This window comes from Pavona decussata, unplaced genomic scaffold (genome assembly GCF_977016875.1).
Source record: "Pavona decussata unplaced genomic scaffold, jaPavDecu1.1 SCAFFOLD_90, whole genome shotgun sequence".
Classification (NCBI taxonomy): domain Eukaryota; kingdom Metazoa; phylum Cnidaria; class Anthozoa; order Scleractinia; family Agariciidae; genus Pavona; species Pavona decussata.
In genome coordinates, this window is record NW_028145507.1 from 1,201,453 (window position 1) to 1,218,176 (window position 16,724).

At 40.2% G+C, this 16,724-nt stretch overlaps 1 protein-coding gene and 1 pseudogene across 2 annotated transcripts in view; both read right to left on the bottom strand.

Annotated features, from left to right (window-relative positions):
- Window positions 1-13,313, bottom strand: part of LOC146474362 (excitatory amino acid transporter 1-like) — a 28,696-nt pseudogene extending 15,383 nt beyond the window's left edge. The window contains exons 1-5 of the transcript XR_014866203.1: window positions 12,642-13,313; window positions 9,471-9,513; window positions 7,017-7,306; window positions 2,445-2,678; window positions 60-254 (exon numbers count right to left, since the gene is read on the bottom strand). The product of XR_014866203.1 is annotated as an excitatory amino acid transporter 1-like (transcript). The remainder of the gene's footprint in view (window positions 1-59; window positions 255-2,444; window positions 2,679-7,016; window positions 7,307-9,470; window positions 9,514-12,641) is intronic.
- On the bottom strand, window positions 9,471-12,343 carry LOC146474365 (uncharacterized). The gene is made up of 3 exons (XM_085117235.1): window positions 11,914-12,343; window positions 11,107-11,690; window positions 9,471-9,513 (listed from the first exon to the last, which is right to left on the bottom strand). Exons 1-2 carry the CDS (start codon window positions 12,165-12,167, stop codon window positions 11,492-11,494), a joined length of 453 nt encoding a protein of 150 aa, XP_084973361.1. The 5' UTR covers window positions 12,168-12,343; the 3' UTR covers window positions 9,471-9,513; window positions 11,107-11,491.
- Window positions 13,314-16,724: the final 3,411 nt, after the last annotated feature.

The following is a 16,724-nucleotide window of genomic DNA, read 5'->3' on the forward strand; positions in this document are numbered from 1 at the left end:
GACAAAAAATTGGATGATGATGCATGAATAACAGACAGTTGCTTACGATTTAACCTTACCATGTGGTTAGTAGCTCTCCAACATTCAAGGTAATTCCATTGGCTTGTGCAATGAACACAGCAGCAACAGCTTCATACAAAGCTGTTCCATCCATGTTGACAGTAGCACCAAGAGGCAGCACAAAACGGCTGATACGAACATCAATGTTGTTATGCACTTCAAGGCAACGCATGGTGGTCGGCAGAGTTGCAGAACTAAGGAAATTAAAACAAAACAATGAATACTGCACTGTTTAATAATGTGTGGTTCCAGAAAATATCCATACCCCCACCACGGAGGGAATTGGAAATTCCAGAGGGGTGGGGGGGTCAATGGCCCAGGAAATTCCAGAGGGGGGGAGGGGTGAATGGTTGGATAAGTTTCCAGAGGGTCAACTTCACGTCCATGTCAGACATAGTTGTTCAAAATTGTAACTTACCAACTTAGCAACTTCGTGGCTCTTTCTTGAAGACGTAACTTTGTTTAACTGTTTTAAAGAAACCCTTGTTACATTAAAAACATGTTTCCTTTCTCCGAAAAGCCTTTGTAAGCGAAGTAGTCCAAGTGCGACGAGAAATCTTTGTCTGCGTTGCATGACTCAGTTATTATAAAACTGTTGTTTGTGAAATTTTCTTGCGTAGAAAAATATTGTTCACTGGCTACAATTGAATTTGTACCAATGTTTAAAAGGGAAATTTTTGTATGGCGATAAAGTAAAAGCCCCAATTTTACATAAAACATTGAAATATTTGTTTGTTATTTTTGTATAAATTAAGCTACGGGCAAAGGTCAATTCCCGGGGTCAATTGATCAGTTTGTCAAAACTGACCCGTGTTAAAACTTATTTTGTCCAAATTATTTTAACTCAAAGTCCAAAACTATTAACTTAATTTCCATGCCAAAATTCAGCAAAATAGAGCCAATTCAACATTCTTTCAATGCGTTATTGATCTCATATAAAATTTGCATAAGAACGTGAACATGCTAATTTCGTTTTGCGGCTCCATTTCGTCTGCGGTTTCAAGTTACGATCTGAAAGGTCAATTTGTCTCCCTGCCTTGCTAATGCTTATTTTGTCCAAGCTATTCCGATTCAATAGGAAAACTATTGACTAAAATAACTAGACTGAATGATTACCATAAGAAATATTGATTGAGTAGAACTAAAAGCGATAATCCTTTTGATCTCCTACAAATTTGCATAGGAACGTAAACATGACATGACATATGCAAATTAAATGAAAACACATTTTTGCATTGCCGGACTTACTCCAACAATTTAGATTTAAAATCTTCAGCGAAGCTAATGGTAAAGTTTGATGTCAATGACCACAGTTAAATATAAAACACAACAATTATTTCAGTATCAAGAGCTTTTTGGCAAACTCTACCGGTGAAATTGAACAGCGCGCGCGCTCTTCGATAACACATATTTTCTCCTCGTGTAGACAGTTCTTGATATTTCTGAAATGTTCACATAAAACTGATTTTTGAGGCGTTCTTTTGAAATAAAACTTTTCCAGAGGGGGGTGGGGGTGTATTCTGTATTTAAGGAATTTCCGAAGGGGTGGGGGGTTAAAAAAATACCTCGAAAATGGAAAATCCTGGGGGGTGGGGGGGTCCTATTTGAAATTCCCTCCGTGGTGGGGGTATGGATATTTTCTGGAACTACACAATGCGAAAAATCTGATGTCTAAAGCTCAATCTGATGGTCTCTCTCCAAAATACATGTGGGTAACAGTTGAATTATGATAAAAATTTAACCAAGCAGTTTGACTTAGAGATTGCAAATTTATATTACAAGAAAATACTAAAGTGAAATACTGTAATTTCAAATAAAAGTTCTGTATTAATTTCTACAACAAAACGGGTTTATATAAAGTACAGACTAATTGTCTTCATGGACCTTGCATAAAGGAGGTTTGCAATGTACATACTGTATATTAATTATGTATTATAATTGCAGTTCTTCGCTTATGATAATACAGTTGTGAATAAATATAACTGTATATTTAAGAACCAAACCCAAGTTTTTTTCATTATCCCAGGGCAGACATTAAGAGGCAGGGGCTGGGGATTTCCCCTGGTTACTAAGAACGTGGCCCCCGGCTATTTTCATAGAAAAATAGAAGAAAAATAGAACCAATAGAAATTCCTGGCTGTTTGATTCCCCGCCTACTTGTTGTATTTATCCAGCAACTTGAAATCTTAGTGACAGCCCTGTATCCTGGTAATCAGCTATGTACAGTATCTCCTTAATGGAAATGAAGAACCTTTAGTTATTAAGAATCTGCTTACCCTAAATTGCCAATAATTATCCCAAAATACAAGAATCTATTGTGCCAAACTTCAACAAATGTAGGTTCTTACATGCAGGTTTTTACTGTACTTCATGCAATTACCCACCTTGATGATGTTCCAAAGGCTGTAATAATGGCATCCCTCAAACCTACGTAATACCTCAGAGGATTTTTACGTGCCACTATTAAATACAGCAGAGGTATTATGATGAGGGCGTGGATAAGCAGGCCGGATATCACAGTTGCCATGTAAAGTCCCACCATGTTTAATGACTCGGCGATGTCCTCCATAGCTGCCACTTTGGCTGCTATCAAACTGCAAATACCAATTGGTGAAACCCTGAAACAAAGATTAACATAACAAACAGAGTCAACTCCCTCTGAAATGGATATCCTAGGAAAACAGGGGCATTATTACCATTTATGCAGACCACCTGATTGGAAATTTCATAATAAATATGAAAATGATTTAGCTTGTCTCAACAGAAGATGGATAACACGCAAAATGAATCAACATCAACTGGAAATCCCTAAAGGAGCAGTAAAAGTGCATCCCTTCCACCAGGAGCCCATAATTTCAGTAATGTTCCAAATGGAACGACATGTACCATTTACGTATGCAATCAGATTTTCTGGGTTTTTTTGCGTTAGCAGTAAACGTCCCAGATTTTTTTTTTACACATATAGATAAAAAGAGAAGCTGTGAGCACAACGAGGGCAGATGTAATTTTGTTGTCTTTCCTTCCTTTAAACGTTAGGTGTTTTGCTCCAAGGAAGATAACAACCAAGAAAGTCGTGCACATTAACCAAGGGTGGCCCATGTCAGGCCACTCGACATAGAGCATGACACAACCACTTACATATTCCTCCATGGATTGGATTCTGCAACATCACAGCCAGGTTATAATCCCCTGCAATTACATTGCTAGTACCCAGTTAATATTCACCTGGGTGAAGAAAGATAGTGAAAGTGGAGCAAAGTTTCTTGTCTATAAAGGATGGTTTAATTTTCAATGGTTTGGACCCCAGATGAATTTCAGATGTTTGTTTCTCAGTGTGAATGTCCACATCATTGGTGGCATTCATTATCCTTCCCTTGTAAAAATTTCAGCGAGATCTCGCCGAGATTGGCGAGATCTCGGCGAGATTTCAGTAATTCTCGGCGAGAATTTTAGCGGGCAAAAAATTTCTGCGAGATCTCGCCGAGGTAACCGAGATCTCGGCGAGATTTCAGTAATTCTCGGCGTGATTTTTAGAGGGCAAAACTTTCAGCGAGATCTCGCCGAGATTGCGTTAATCTCGCCGAGGGAGGCGAGATCTCGGCGAGATTTTTAGAGGGCGAAAAACTTCAGCGAGATCTCGCCGAGATTGCGGTTGCGTCTTCCATCTCGGCGAGATTCGCGGCGAGATTTATTGGGGCACCGAGACAGGCGAGATCTCGCCGAGACAAATGCGATCTCGGCGAGAAAACCAAAATCTTGCCGAGACAACCACGATCTCGACAAGACACCGCGATCTTCGCTAGATTCGAAACGAAGACATGTGAACTCTTCAGTGGTAAGAATTAAGTTATGAGGTCGAATGAGATAAAAGTTCAGCTTAAACCCTCGGTGAAAATAATGTTTGCTTTCATTTTTTTCATGCTATAACTGGAAATTGATGAGCTTCAACTAATTGATTTAATTGTTGGCCGAGATGGCGCTTCGGCAGATTAATATTAAGTGCGCGTCTTAAGATAAAAGTGAGAGGAACGCTGCTCATACCGGACGCTCGTTAACATACTTATTTACTGTCATAAAATGAATTCATTGACCTGATAATCTTATCGTTTTATTGTCTCAACCTTTAACTCACCTTTTTAGGCGATTTTTGTCCCTCAAACGGGCCGTTTCAGTCATGTTGTAATGCCTGCTGCGAACAATTTTTCGGTACAGGTACGGCACAATTTTTGAAAACGCGTTCTTTCCCTTTTCATTACACTGTCTTCAGTTGTCGACATTTTTTGATTGTGCTCTTTTCCCTCACAATCTGTCTCTCAATCCTCGTAAACAACTTGCCGTCTCCGCGGCTTGCCACTTGACAAATGGCGCGAAAATCCCCAACAACAACGTGAATTGGGCGATGTGATTGGTTAATTCAATCACGCCACCCGGCGATGCTCGCGTAAGCTAAAAAAAAGTTTGACTGAAATTTGAGGTTTGCGAGGCCACAAAAAATTAATCCTGCTCTTAAACCGCAGAAAATATGAAAAGTTAAGCTTCATGTCAAGTTAACCATTCGTTTATGGCTGGAAATCATGATAAAAGAACCTGTGGTCAACCGGAGAATAGCACACAAAGGATATGATGGGCACTGGTCAACTAAAATGATGCTGATTAACAAACTACGGTACCCGAACTGAACTGAACTGAACTGCACACTATGAACTCAGTCACCGCACATTTTTTTACGGAATGTCCTGGATAATTAAGGTGCTGGAGTAGGAGGACTTAAAATTTGCTAAAGGGATGTTCAAGCTCGTTAAGCTATAAGCGTGTCAAGAATCAACTCAGTGGAAGTGACCATCAAGTTTGCGCGAGAATTGAGATTTTAATGGCTTTCTTCCACAGCCTTGTATGTCTTGATTGAGAAAGAGGTTAGTTTCTTATATTATTTATCCGTATTTCATCAGTTACTTAATAGCTTAAAGAAACACTGAGAGTAAAAGAGTTTGTTTAGAAATCGATAGAAGCTTTCACAAAGCGTAATTAAGCTTAACTACGCGAACGATTTCATCTTTATAACTCGAAACCTCGAAGGTAAAATTTTTGAAATAAATTGTTGGTGATTCACAACTTCTATATTCGTTTTCAATTTGAAGCAGTTAGTTGGCATAATTCATTTACATCATACGCTTACCGCTTAGTTTCGCTCTTTTGTCCAGATTTCCCAGCCGTAATGATTCAAATGATACGGTAGAAAGTAAGTGGTTGTTTACTTACAGAAGTTATATATTCACTTTTTCGTGTAATATGCTTTGGGGCGTCTAGAGAACGTAGTTCGGTTATGACATAGTTACTTGAGGGACTGGATTGCCTTCAATTAACTATGGTTATGAGTATCCTTCCAATGTTATTGACCGTTTTTATGCTAGAGACGTTAAAGTCGTCTAGACGCATTTAACGTCTGAGACATTAAAGCCGTCTGGTATAAAAACGGGACGCATAAAAGTAGACCTAAGCTCAACTTCACTCCACTTTCTGCCCGGAGACTTCTTCAAGTTCTTCTGGGCCGCCATGTTGTTTAAGCGCTAAGCCTCGATTTCTAACTCGTGCCAGTCGTCTGTGGACGAGTCAGGGCTAAATGCGTTCCAGTAAGGGCGTCCTGTTTTTATACTAGACGCATTTAACGTCTGAGACGTTAAAGTCGTCTGTTAAGTGCGTCTAAACGACGCACTTAAGACGTTAAAGTCGTCAGACGTTAAATGCGTCTGTCTTATTTACCGTTTTTATACTAGACGTTAAAGTCATCTCGAGACGACTTTAACGTCTCTAGCATAAAAACGGCTGATTAAGAATTTCAAACCAAAAAGTTAGCGTAAATTTCAAATCTTAACTTTACTTTCACGTCTGACAGTACACCGCTACGGATGCTCGCTCGCCGAGATCCCGCCAGGGATTCCTCGCCGCGTTTTTGGCCGCCGAAATTCTCATCTCACCGAGATCTCGCCACTAATCTCTCCGCGTTTTTGGCCGCTGAGATTTTCATCTCGCCGAGATCTCGCTACTAATCTCTCCGCGTCTTTGGCCGCCGAGATTTGGCGAGATCTCGGCGCGTTTTTGGCCGCCGAGATTTTCATCTCGCCGAGATCTCGCCACTAATCTCGGCGCGTTTTTGGCCGCCGAGATTTTCATCTCCCCGAGATCTCACCACTAATCTCGGCGCGTTTTTGGCCGCCGAGATTTGGCGAGATCTCGGCGCGTTTTTGGCCGCCGAGATTTTCATCTCGCCGAGATCTTGGCCGAGATCTCGCCGAAATCTCGGCCGAGATCGCGGCGAGATGAAAATCTCGGCGGCCAAAAACGCACCGAGATCTCGTCTGCGATCTCGGCCGAGATCTCGGCGAGATCTCGGAAAAATTTTCACAAGGGTTTGTGCTCTAATAATATTATTACAGAGAGTTTAAGAAGCTACTAGGGCAACAGCAATGAGAACGCCACAAAACAATAGGATTTAATGAGAAAAACAAAGGCCCTTCGTGTGTGGTATAAATTTTGGTACATTTCTTTGCCGTACTCGGCCAAACAACAATGTGAAATGACCAAATTTAAGGTTTTGTGGAGAACATATTATACGATGGTAAATTTTTCACTCTGTCCCAATTTGAACGCTGTTTCCACCTGTTTTCTTACTGGATAGTTTGGAATAATACATGTAATATTGTGAAGTAGTACAAGTCAAGTAACGAGAGCTTATATTTGTAAGCAAAGTTTTTGCTGATGTTGCTGCTATGGTTTCTCAAATTTCCTAACAATGATCTAAATATTCCTTGTAATATCAGTACTTGATTGATGAAGTATACAAATCAAGGGAATAAAGACAAGGGTCACCGCCCTGCAAAGATAAATGCAATGTTTGCCATCTACTTCAGTTTATAAAAACTATGTTGATCTTCAAGATCACTATGCATTAAACTCACCAAATGACAAGAGCTACCATCTTCATGATCACTTCATTCAGGGCCTCAAAGAAAGCTTTCAGGGGCATCCCTCGCTCACCAATCCTTCCCAAAACAATTCCAAACACAATAGAAAACACGACAAGTCCCAAGACATTTATAGAACCTTTTGGATCCACCTTGACTCCATTCAGCACAGTCTTCGAACCTGGTATGACTTTCTCCACTAGTGTGAAGTTACCAGTTGTTGCATTGATTGTTTTGTTGATGTAAACAACTTTGTCATCAGGATCGGCATATTTTGTTTTTTTCTGAAAGATATTATTTTACAGCACACTATAAGCAATGTTCTATCAAACTTTATTGGGCAATACACACAGATACATATGAATGGTACAGATAAATACATACTTAACTAAAATATTTCAAAAAGGTTGCCCAAAAGGGAAAGTCATGCATATGAACAGGACACTCAGACCCTTGCAAGGCACCACTCAAGGGATTATAAAAAAGTTTTTTGATATATACAGAAATAAGCCAAATATCTAAAAATTAATCTGCGTATGGTGACATGAACAATCCCGTGAAATGGACCATGAACAGACCAGGTCCATGTCAAAAACTACCATTAACCCTTTCACTGCTACAAGGACGTACTGAGTACGTCTTGTATCCGTTGACTCATATGTTACGTTACAGTGCTTGTATGAATAATACCGCACATAGAAAAAAGAATCAACTGCATATAAATTAACTTATGAGGGCCTGGTAAAGACTAGTACATTTGGTGACAGATACATGACCGAAAAAACCTACAAGATTTGTTTTTCTTGTCAACTGCATCCATCTTGGATTTTCACGTGTGGGTTTTGGGTGAATTTTGTGATTACTTCATCCTTTTTTCGCTTGAAACTTACAAGCAATGAGTGGATACACAGCTACCGATGTTCTAGAGAGGCTTTGGAACGATTCTGCTGACCCGTAAGACATTTTTGGCAATGAATTTGACGGCGAAAGTGATGAAAATTATCGCGACGAGTCAGGTCCGCACACGGGTAAAAAAATGGCCCACAGGGAAAGGGTTAAAAGAGAATTATATCTTCAAAAATGATTCAGCTAGTTAGACATTGGCTTAATTTGTACTAGGATTGGACAGTCTGTCTGGATGAGCTTGGAGAAAGCCTTAATTTTCACGACTGTACTTCTTTAAATATGGGTAAATTAACAGACAAATTCTCCATCCAGAGACAAACTCTCGGTTTGGTTCATCTTAACAGACAAACTGAAGTGGAAATCCACTTGGTTGAAAACAATCTATCTTATACCTGCCAACTTTTTCTGAGTCAAACGCATGACATTTTTGTCTCGTCATGACTGGGATTTCCGAAAACGTCCAAGTCACCTCCGAAGATTGACGACAATTTTCCGAAGACTTCCGAACCGTGCTGAAAATAAACAACGATATTCCGATGACCTTTGAACACTAACGATTCAAACGGATTGTAGACATTTGAAAGCTTTTGCGATTGTTATAAAGAGCAAAGAAATAATACATAAAAAATCTGAAATGAAACAAAGTTTTTTTTAGAACAACTCGTCTGGATTTGTGAGTCAGGCGTGAGAAATTGTCCTTGATGCGTGAGATCGATGTCTCTAGTCCCCAGGCGTGAGACGCATAATGCGTGAGAGTTGGCAGGTATACTATCTGTTTCCGATATTTGTACACAGATGAAGAGTCAAACAAACTAGTTACAAATCCACTGATAGTTTGCCGACAGTTTATTCTGTTTTTATACTACTCAAGTAAAGAAAATGCTCTTGTCAATGGAAAAGGTGTAGCTTGCAATAAATTATTATAGAGAAAGATTAAGAATTACGTCTACGGCAAACAGAAGAAATGACCATGTGACCAATATTGTTTACCCTATAGTTCAGTTAGCCACTCACTGCTTTCAGTTTCTCAGTAAAATTGAGTAGTTTTGTATGAACATCAAAGATCAGAATTGTTTTGTAGTATCTCATCTGTGTACTAATTTTCTCAAGAAACAAAACGCGAATCTCATGCTTGGGATAAACATGATTGTAAATCTTTCCAATACTGATCCTCGCCACTGCCTTTTTGAAAGAGCTCCAAAAGTATTTTTAATGCATTTGTATTCAAAACAAATGTACAATCCAGTGTGGCTCACAACAGACACTGTAGGTTACTGTACACAATCTAAAGTGGACAGAATGAGTTATTAAACATTAACTTCATGTATAATTTCACTTTTTCATTTTCATTTTTCCTTTACCTTTTTTCTTTTGCATTTCTCCCTATACTACTACCTGAGTCAGTTTAGCTCAGTTTATCAGGCACAAATGTATGATGCCCTGATGCTTCTTTCACCAAAGCTTGTGTAAGTAGGCTTCCAAAACAATTACCCTACTTGTCTATGTAGTTTAATGTGTAGGGGTCAGATCTAATCACTATACCTGCTGAAAAGTTGCTGCAACAATGTTGCTGGAAAAGCAGCTCCTAATAAAAGAAAACAATAAATATCTTATGAGGAATCCAGATGATGGAATACATGTATCAAAGTGATAAGCATACACTGATAATAGATTATATTGAAGGTAAGTGGTGTTGACTATCTCATGGTTCATCACCTGCAGGCAACCCAAGTGTGTAAACATGCCCCTGCAGGTTCAGGCAAAATCAAACTGGAGACAAATAATCCAAGAGATTCATACAGGATAACAATGTTTTTTGATGACCAAGCACTCAAAAGCAACTTTCCAGGAGAGCAATGCTCCTTGAAGCAGAGGTTACATTATGGAGAGAACATTTGCTAAATGAGTTTTGCCAGAATGCAGTAAGCACTTCAATTTCGATCTAGGATATATTTGTAACGGCCCTTGTCCCTTCGCCTGTTTTCTCTGCTGCTTTCATATACGTCGCATGATAAATGCCACAGAAACCTAAAGCTCAGGGACCGCTCCCCTACCCATAGAACAATCACCGAAGAAACAGAACCCGAATCAGAAACTGGAAAAGAACCAAAAGAAAGTTATCACTTTCCATCTGCCTTTGTGTCCAGTCTTTTCATGTTGTTTCTTACTAACTACTGCCCTGTCAGCTCAGTTGCTAAGAGCAACAGAATACTGAGTGGGAGCTCACAGTTTGAGTCCCAGCTAGACCAAATCTCAGAGTCTTAAATAACTGAGGAGAAGGTGCTACCTTTCCTCTGATATCTGTAAATAATTTGATGAACATGTGGTTTGGGTGACTATGTAAAAATCAGATGGTCCCATCTCCAATTTGAGGATGTAAAAAGCACCAAGCTGTAACCACTCCCTGTTCAGCATGTGTTTGGCTTTCTAATTAACAATTAGATTATGAGCTTGAGATTTCTATGGCATGATAGCTGATGAGGGCGCAGCCCGAATCAGCTATCATGCATAGAAATCGAGAGCAAATAATCTAATTGTTTTAGCATAAATCTACTAGTCGTTCAAAACTAAACAAGTAAACTATCTATATCCTCATTGCAGACACTTCGAAAACACGAAGAAGCGGCCGCCATTTTGTTGAAAACCGCTACTCACTATCTATCACAGAATAGATAGCGAGTAGCGTAGCCAATCAGAGAACGGTATCGTGATAGAACACTAGTAGATTTATACTAATTCGAATCATATAACCTGAAGATTTTTCCATGAAAAAGGAAACCTACTTGCCTTTATATTTCTTCATTACAAGACCAGAAGCAAGATTTCCGCACAGCCCCATACATTATACTTTTTGCGACTGAATAACTATTCACATTTACCATTTTCGGAAGAGGGCTAGTATGACAGTGGTGTTTGTATAAGTAGTGATGGGGCTATGCGGAAATTCTTTGCGAGCAGATACTTAAACTGGAACGTGAAATTATACAAACTGAGTTGACCTTTGCCATGTTTTGATTGAATGTCAAGGAGGCACGGCACTTGTGTCAATATAAATCTCTGGAATAATTTCCCACAGGGCGAGGAAAAAAAAAAGATTAATTCATAAAATTATACAAACATGACAGTCTTTAAAGTGCCTATGAACCGAAAATTGTTTTCATTTAGTTTTAAAGTTTACCTTTAAAAATACAGGTTTCCAAAGTTTGAGAACTGTAGACTTAAAAATGACGATTTTACAAGCCTTTAAAGTCGTGCTATTTTACTCTCAAAAATGGTATTTGAATCGCGCGACCAAAATACCACGTGATATCAACCTCTGACGTCACTTTGTTGCCAAATTCGTTCCCGCAGAGGCAGCGAGGGCGGTATTGCGTTGCTGGTACGCCAAACCAGCAAAGCTGCCAAAACAGATCGTTTACCCCGGGTATACAAATGTACCAATTTCCCACTGATCCGGTTGTGAGGGCCAAATGGGTCCAGTTTGTCCGTAGACATAGGCATGATTTCAAGAACCCGACATCAAAATACACTTCACTCTGTTCGGCTCATTTCGAGGATTCGTGTTATGAACGCAGTGGAGCGATTTGAAGCAGCTCAGTTCTGTTGGTCAAAGCCAAATAAACTTCGTGTTGCGTTATGCACGACGTGCGTTCAATCGATCCACCGAAGAGCAGTTTCGCTGACGCATTGGCAATTTCCCTGCAGGAACGGTACTCTAGCAAGCCTACTAAGTTCTCGACTTTGCATTCTGTACATTGGCACCTGAAAATATGAAGTCAACGATAAAACAGAAATGAGCTTACGGCAAAAACGTCAGGCCATTCAAAATGAAAAAAAAAAGATCTCATATTTTGATAGGTCTTTTGATGATCGAAAAATCAGACAGCCAGATTCAGGATGTAAGATCAAATATTCGCAAGCTCAAAGTAAATCCGTGTGGACATTGCTGCGCACAGGTTAAGAATATAAAAATACCTATACTGACCAGCTGTTTACAGGAAATCTTTTCTCATATCGCGCTTCCAGCACTGTTGGTGTAAGGCCATCTTCGTCTAATTCTTTGTCGACTTCGATTTCCTCTCCCGTGTTCTCGTCGCCAGCGTCAACTTGGGCCAGAGGTCCGTCTTGATATGGCGTAATTTCGCTATAAATTACATCGTAATCTTCATCGTTTCCCTCTTCGTCTTCGGGGTTACCGGACATATCTGAAAATTCGCTCATTTCTGAATCGCTAGACATGTTTCCTTCCAAGCTCACTCACTTCCCAACAAGGCACTTTGACAACGCAAACAAACCCGTGGCAACAAAGTGACGTCACGGTTTGGTGAATTTGGAAAAATCTCGGCCCATTCCCCTGACCATTTTTTAGGGTAAAATAGCACGACTTTGAAGGCTTGTAAAATCGTCATTTTTAAGCCTAGAATCTCAAACTTTGGAAACCTGCGTTTTTTAAGGTAACCTTTAAAACTAAATAAAAACAATTTTCGGTTCATAGGCACTTTAAGTGGGCTTCAGTTCATATGACGAAATATATCAGTTTCGAAATCGGGACTGACACGAAAGTAAACAAACACTAAGGGAAGGTGCGATGTTACACGTGTACAAGAGAATGTACTTATTATTGTTTGGGAATTTAGCAATTTACAATCAGTCAAACTTAAATTTAGTTTAAATTCTTTCCGGATGTACATTTGACTAAACTCATTAGCTTACCTGATGAGATCTAAAAAGGCATCCAAAGTTCTGTAAGGTTCAACTTCCTCATTTCCCTTATCCGTAGTGGTGTTTCCCGGTCGAATGCTCACCACCAACACGATTCCTAGAATCACAGCCAAGATGGTAGTCGAAAAGTAATAAACCAGAGCTCGCCTTCCAACACGACCGGTAGCTTTCGCATCCAAGGCCGCTAAAGCACAAATCAGGCTGGCCACGATCAAGGGAAGTATCAACATTTTCAACATGTTCATGAAGAGCTCTCCGGGAAACCCAATCAATATTAAAACAGTCTTCTTATCTTCGACCTCTTCGATGTCATTCACTGGGCCGTTTACAAGAGCTCCGATCACAAAACCAATTATAACGCCGATTACAATCAGAACAAGCAGCAGATCGGTGCGCACCAAAATGCGCCACAGCAACGGCCACACTTGCTGTCGCCCTTGAATCGACCATGACCTGCGCCTTTTGCCATTCTTCTTGAAAGGGACTGTACAGTTGTGAATTGGTTACAGACCAAGCTAGAGATGTCTCTCTTTACAGCGTGAAACCAAGGGCAAATACAAAGCAGAGCAAACAAAGAAAGCTGTTGATCGATCCTTTTCCAACTGGATCTTGATCACGAACGATTTGATTGGATAGAAGCCAAAAACATCGTGCAGACGCAGACCACGTGACGAGGAACAGGGTTTGTTGTGTAGAAAATGTAATTGTTTCTTCATGTTTCTTGACCTGTCTTCATCAGAAAGAAATAAGCAAAACAAATCGAGTCGCATTTCCCTGCGGTGCGCTAAAAGTCCCTCCAGTTGCAGGCTATTTCCGCGCGCGTTCTCAAGCATTCCAATAATGTTAACGTACAACAAGAAGCGCATCAGCAGTGATAATTATTTAAAAAAAACGGCTTGTATTCCGTTTTCCGTGGATTTCCACTGTTGCGTTTATACTTTTACTACAGACATAATTTTTTTACTGGCTTCACTCACGTTAATTCGATGGATGGAAACCCTTACGTTAGAGTTCAACTGTTTATGTTTACCGAAGCAGCATATCGCGGTCTCTAATTTTATTTACGTTGTTTCCACTCAGTCACGCACGGACGTAAAAGCTGCAATACGACTTGGTCCAAATTTCGTCAAGTTATATCATTAATCTATATCATGTTTGCTCCAAAACTGAAATCTCCAAAGGTCTCCATGGTCCACCATGCTGGTTTATATGGGACGAAGAGTTGTTAAAATATGGTAATTTTGCAGGCTCTGCGGTCTCTGTCGATAAAAGAGCACTGATTTGCAAGCACAAGGAAGTATTTCCTGAAGAAAATATATAAGACTTCATTTTATAACATTTTTCCACTGTGTATAAATCATTTTCAATGTCAACCTGTTTCGAAACTGATCCTGCTCAGTATAATATAAGTAAGAAATTCAACAAAATTACCAAATGAAAGGACTGGTTGAAAGATACATGTAGAGGGTGGGGTGGGCGGAGCAGAGTCGGGGTACGGTGGGTCATCAGTTTTTGAGCCCTTGATAAGGGGTGGGTCGATCAATTTTCTGGTACTCATTGGTTGGGGGGGGGGGGGAGGGGTGGGTCATCCTATTTTATAACAGGCCGTAGGTACGCATTTATCTGCTAACCCGTAGGCGAAATTGCGAAATTTCACTAGAAAGAGAAAGCAGCATTCCAGCTTTCTCTAGTATGAGGTAGATCAACAAGACCTGGTAGGGAAATACATCCACCACTTCGCCTAACTTAACATGATGAAACTTTGCAATAGCATAATTGCTTTGGAAATCTCAACAGGAATATTTGTCTGCAAGGGAACCCACAGTTTCCTTATCTTATCCTTCTTCGATGGAGTATTTGCATGTTTTGTCAGCTGAAGGTAAAAATGTTTATTAACAGAGTATTTAATCTCAGTGTACAGTATGTTTGCTTATCATGATGAAAAATCCAAGCAATAAAGTCTGTACTTTATGATTGAATAAATATTCATAACTATTCATAAGCCCTATGTTTTTTTAGGCTTCCTCTTCAATACTTCAGTGCATTTTTTAGTATTTGCATGTAAGGGTTAGAAAATGAACGGAGTGTTCTATGTAAGGGTTTATGTAATGAACGAGAGTGTTCTATGGGAGATAGAGAACGTCATTGAAAAATATAACTTCTCGTTTTTGTAACTCTTTCGCAATCATTTAAATTTGTTTAACTTGGAAAATGCTGGGGAACTCTCCAGGAACTAAATTAGTATGAACGACGTCAAAGTAAGAAAAAATAAAGAAGATTTTGCGTCATACGCTCCCGTTCTCGAGAAAACCTAAAATTTGGTCATTTCACGCTGTTGTTTTGCAGAGGACGGTAAAGAAATGTACCAAAATGTAAAACACACATGCAAAGCGATTGTTTTTGCTCATTAAGCCCATTGTTTTGGGGCGTTCTCGTTGCCAGCGCCGTCCTCGTTTCTTAAACTCCCTAGTGCCTTGAGCATACTCATACCGCTACGAGCCAACTTCTATCTAATGCGAGAGGCGCTTTTCAGTCCCATAGGACACGAGCGTTCATTCAGTCTAACCGTCTCAGAACATGGTCATTTCCGCGTTTTCCGCATTTAATTGTGTCATTCACACTTGCGAATCACGTTGTTACTTTGTTTTTGATATCACCGGCGTAATGTTGGTAGAGTTTTATGCATAACCTGTGCATAACAATGCTTTTCTTTCTTTGGAGCTTTGTTTATTCTTTGTTGTTTTGATGGCCGGCCTCATTTGCTCGGGCTTAGCCTGCGTGGTCGGCATAATCGGGGAAGGGGAAGGGGAGCTAGGGAGGCGAGAAAAAATTTTTTCTCGCCTCCCTCGCTCCCCTTCCCCTTCCCCGATTACGCCGGCCACGCAGGCTTGCTCGGGCTATGAGCCAGTATACAGCGCTCGAGGATTTTGAGGTCGTCCTTACCACTCAAGAATTACTTGCTTTTAAGAGCGTAGACATATCCGAGTGCTTGGGAATGAATTCGATAAAAGTGCAAGTTCCAAAAGCTTACAACAGTGAACGAAATTGAGCAAAGAGAAAGAGACAGAATTCCGAAGAAAACTCGACAAAGTACCGCGCGGTCGAGTTACGTCTATCGAACCTGGGCTGAATACCGAAACACACAAATTGAAACCCTTGGAGATGAGTATGGTCCGTGCCAGTTGATTTGGACACCACCCCCGTGGAAGAGGTAAATTATATTACTGGCTTACAAGATTCATATTGGAAGTCATGAGAGGTGATGGCAAGTCGTAGCCCCCGTCTCTTTACGTAATTTAATGCCGCATTCACACCAAGGCTTAAACACGTTTCAAAGCTGTTTAGTCAGTCATGGGCTCCTGGGGCCCGTTTCTCGAAAGTCCCGGTAACTTACCGGGCCCGATAAATGTCTTTCGTGATAAATGTCTCTTAAAAGAAGTCAATTTTTGTCAGCTTTGAATACTAAATTTTAAAATCTTACAATTCTATGAAAGCATTGGCCAAGTACCATGTCTGTAATCACTGCGTAATCGGCGAAAAAACATTTAAAAATATACTTTTCGGGTCCGGTAAGTTACCGGGACTTTCGAGAAACGGGCCCCTGGTTTAGTTAAACACAGTTTAAAACTGTTTCCTTCATGAAATCTGCTTTCGGATTCTTGTTGACTACTGGTTAAAGTTTACTTGAATCCGTGATGTCTAAGCCAATTAAGTTGAGGGTAAATGGAGGCGATACAGGCGATAGAAAAAAAAACACAATAATAACGATAAAATAAAACCACACACACACACAACCACACATAAACATTACAAAACTCGAGTTTGATATTTCAAATCTCCCTCCAAAACAAAGAAGTTGGTTGCAGGGAGTTTTTCGGTTTGGGGCTTCCTGTCGGAATCCCCTGCCACAACGTTCTTCAGGCGTCAAGCAGGGTAGGGTAGGGCCTTATTTCCTCCCTGGGCGTCAAGGTGACCAATATATATGGCCAAAACGCGCTTGGGCTCTGGAGACGAGATTGCCCAGCAAGCTCTGTGGTAGTAGACTGGCCTTGAGTAAACGCGGGAAACAAGTCC

What these genes read in the sequence shown, in the direction of transcription:
- LOC146474365 (XM_085117235.1), bottom strand. Translation starts at nt 12,167, where the DNA reads ATGTCTAGCGATTCAGAAATGAGCGAATTTTCAGATATGTCCGGTAAC. An exon ending in AGATTTCCTGTAAACAGCTG is followed by an intron (nt 11,691 to 11,913) that starts GTCAGTATAGGT and finishes TCATATTTTCAG; the next exon opens with GTGCCAATGTACAGAATGCA.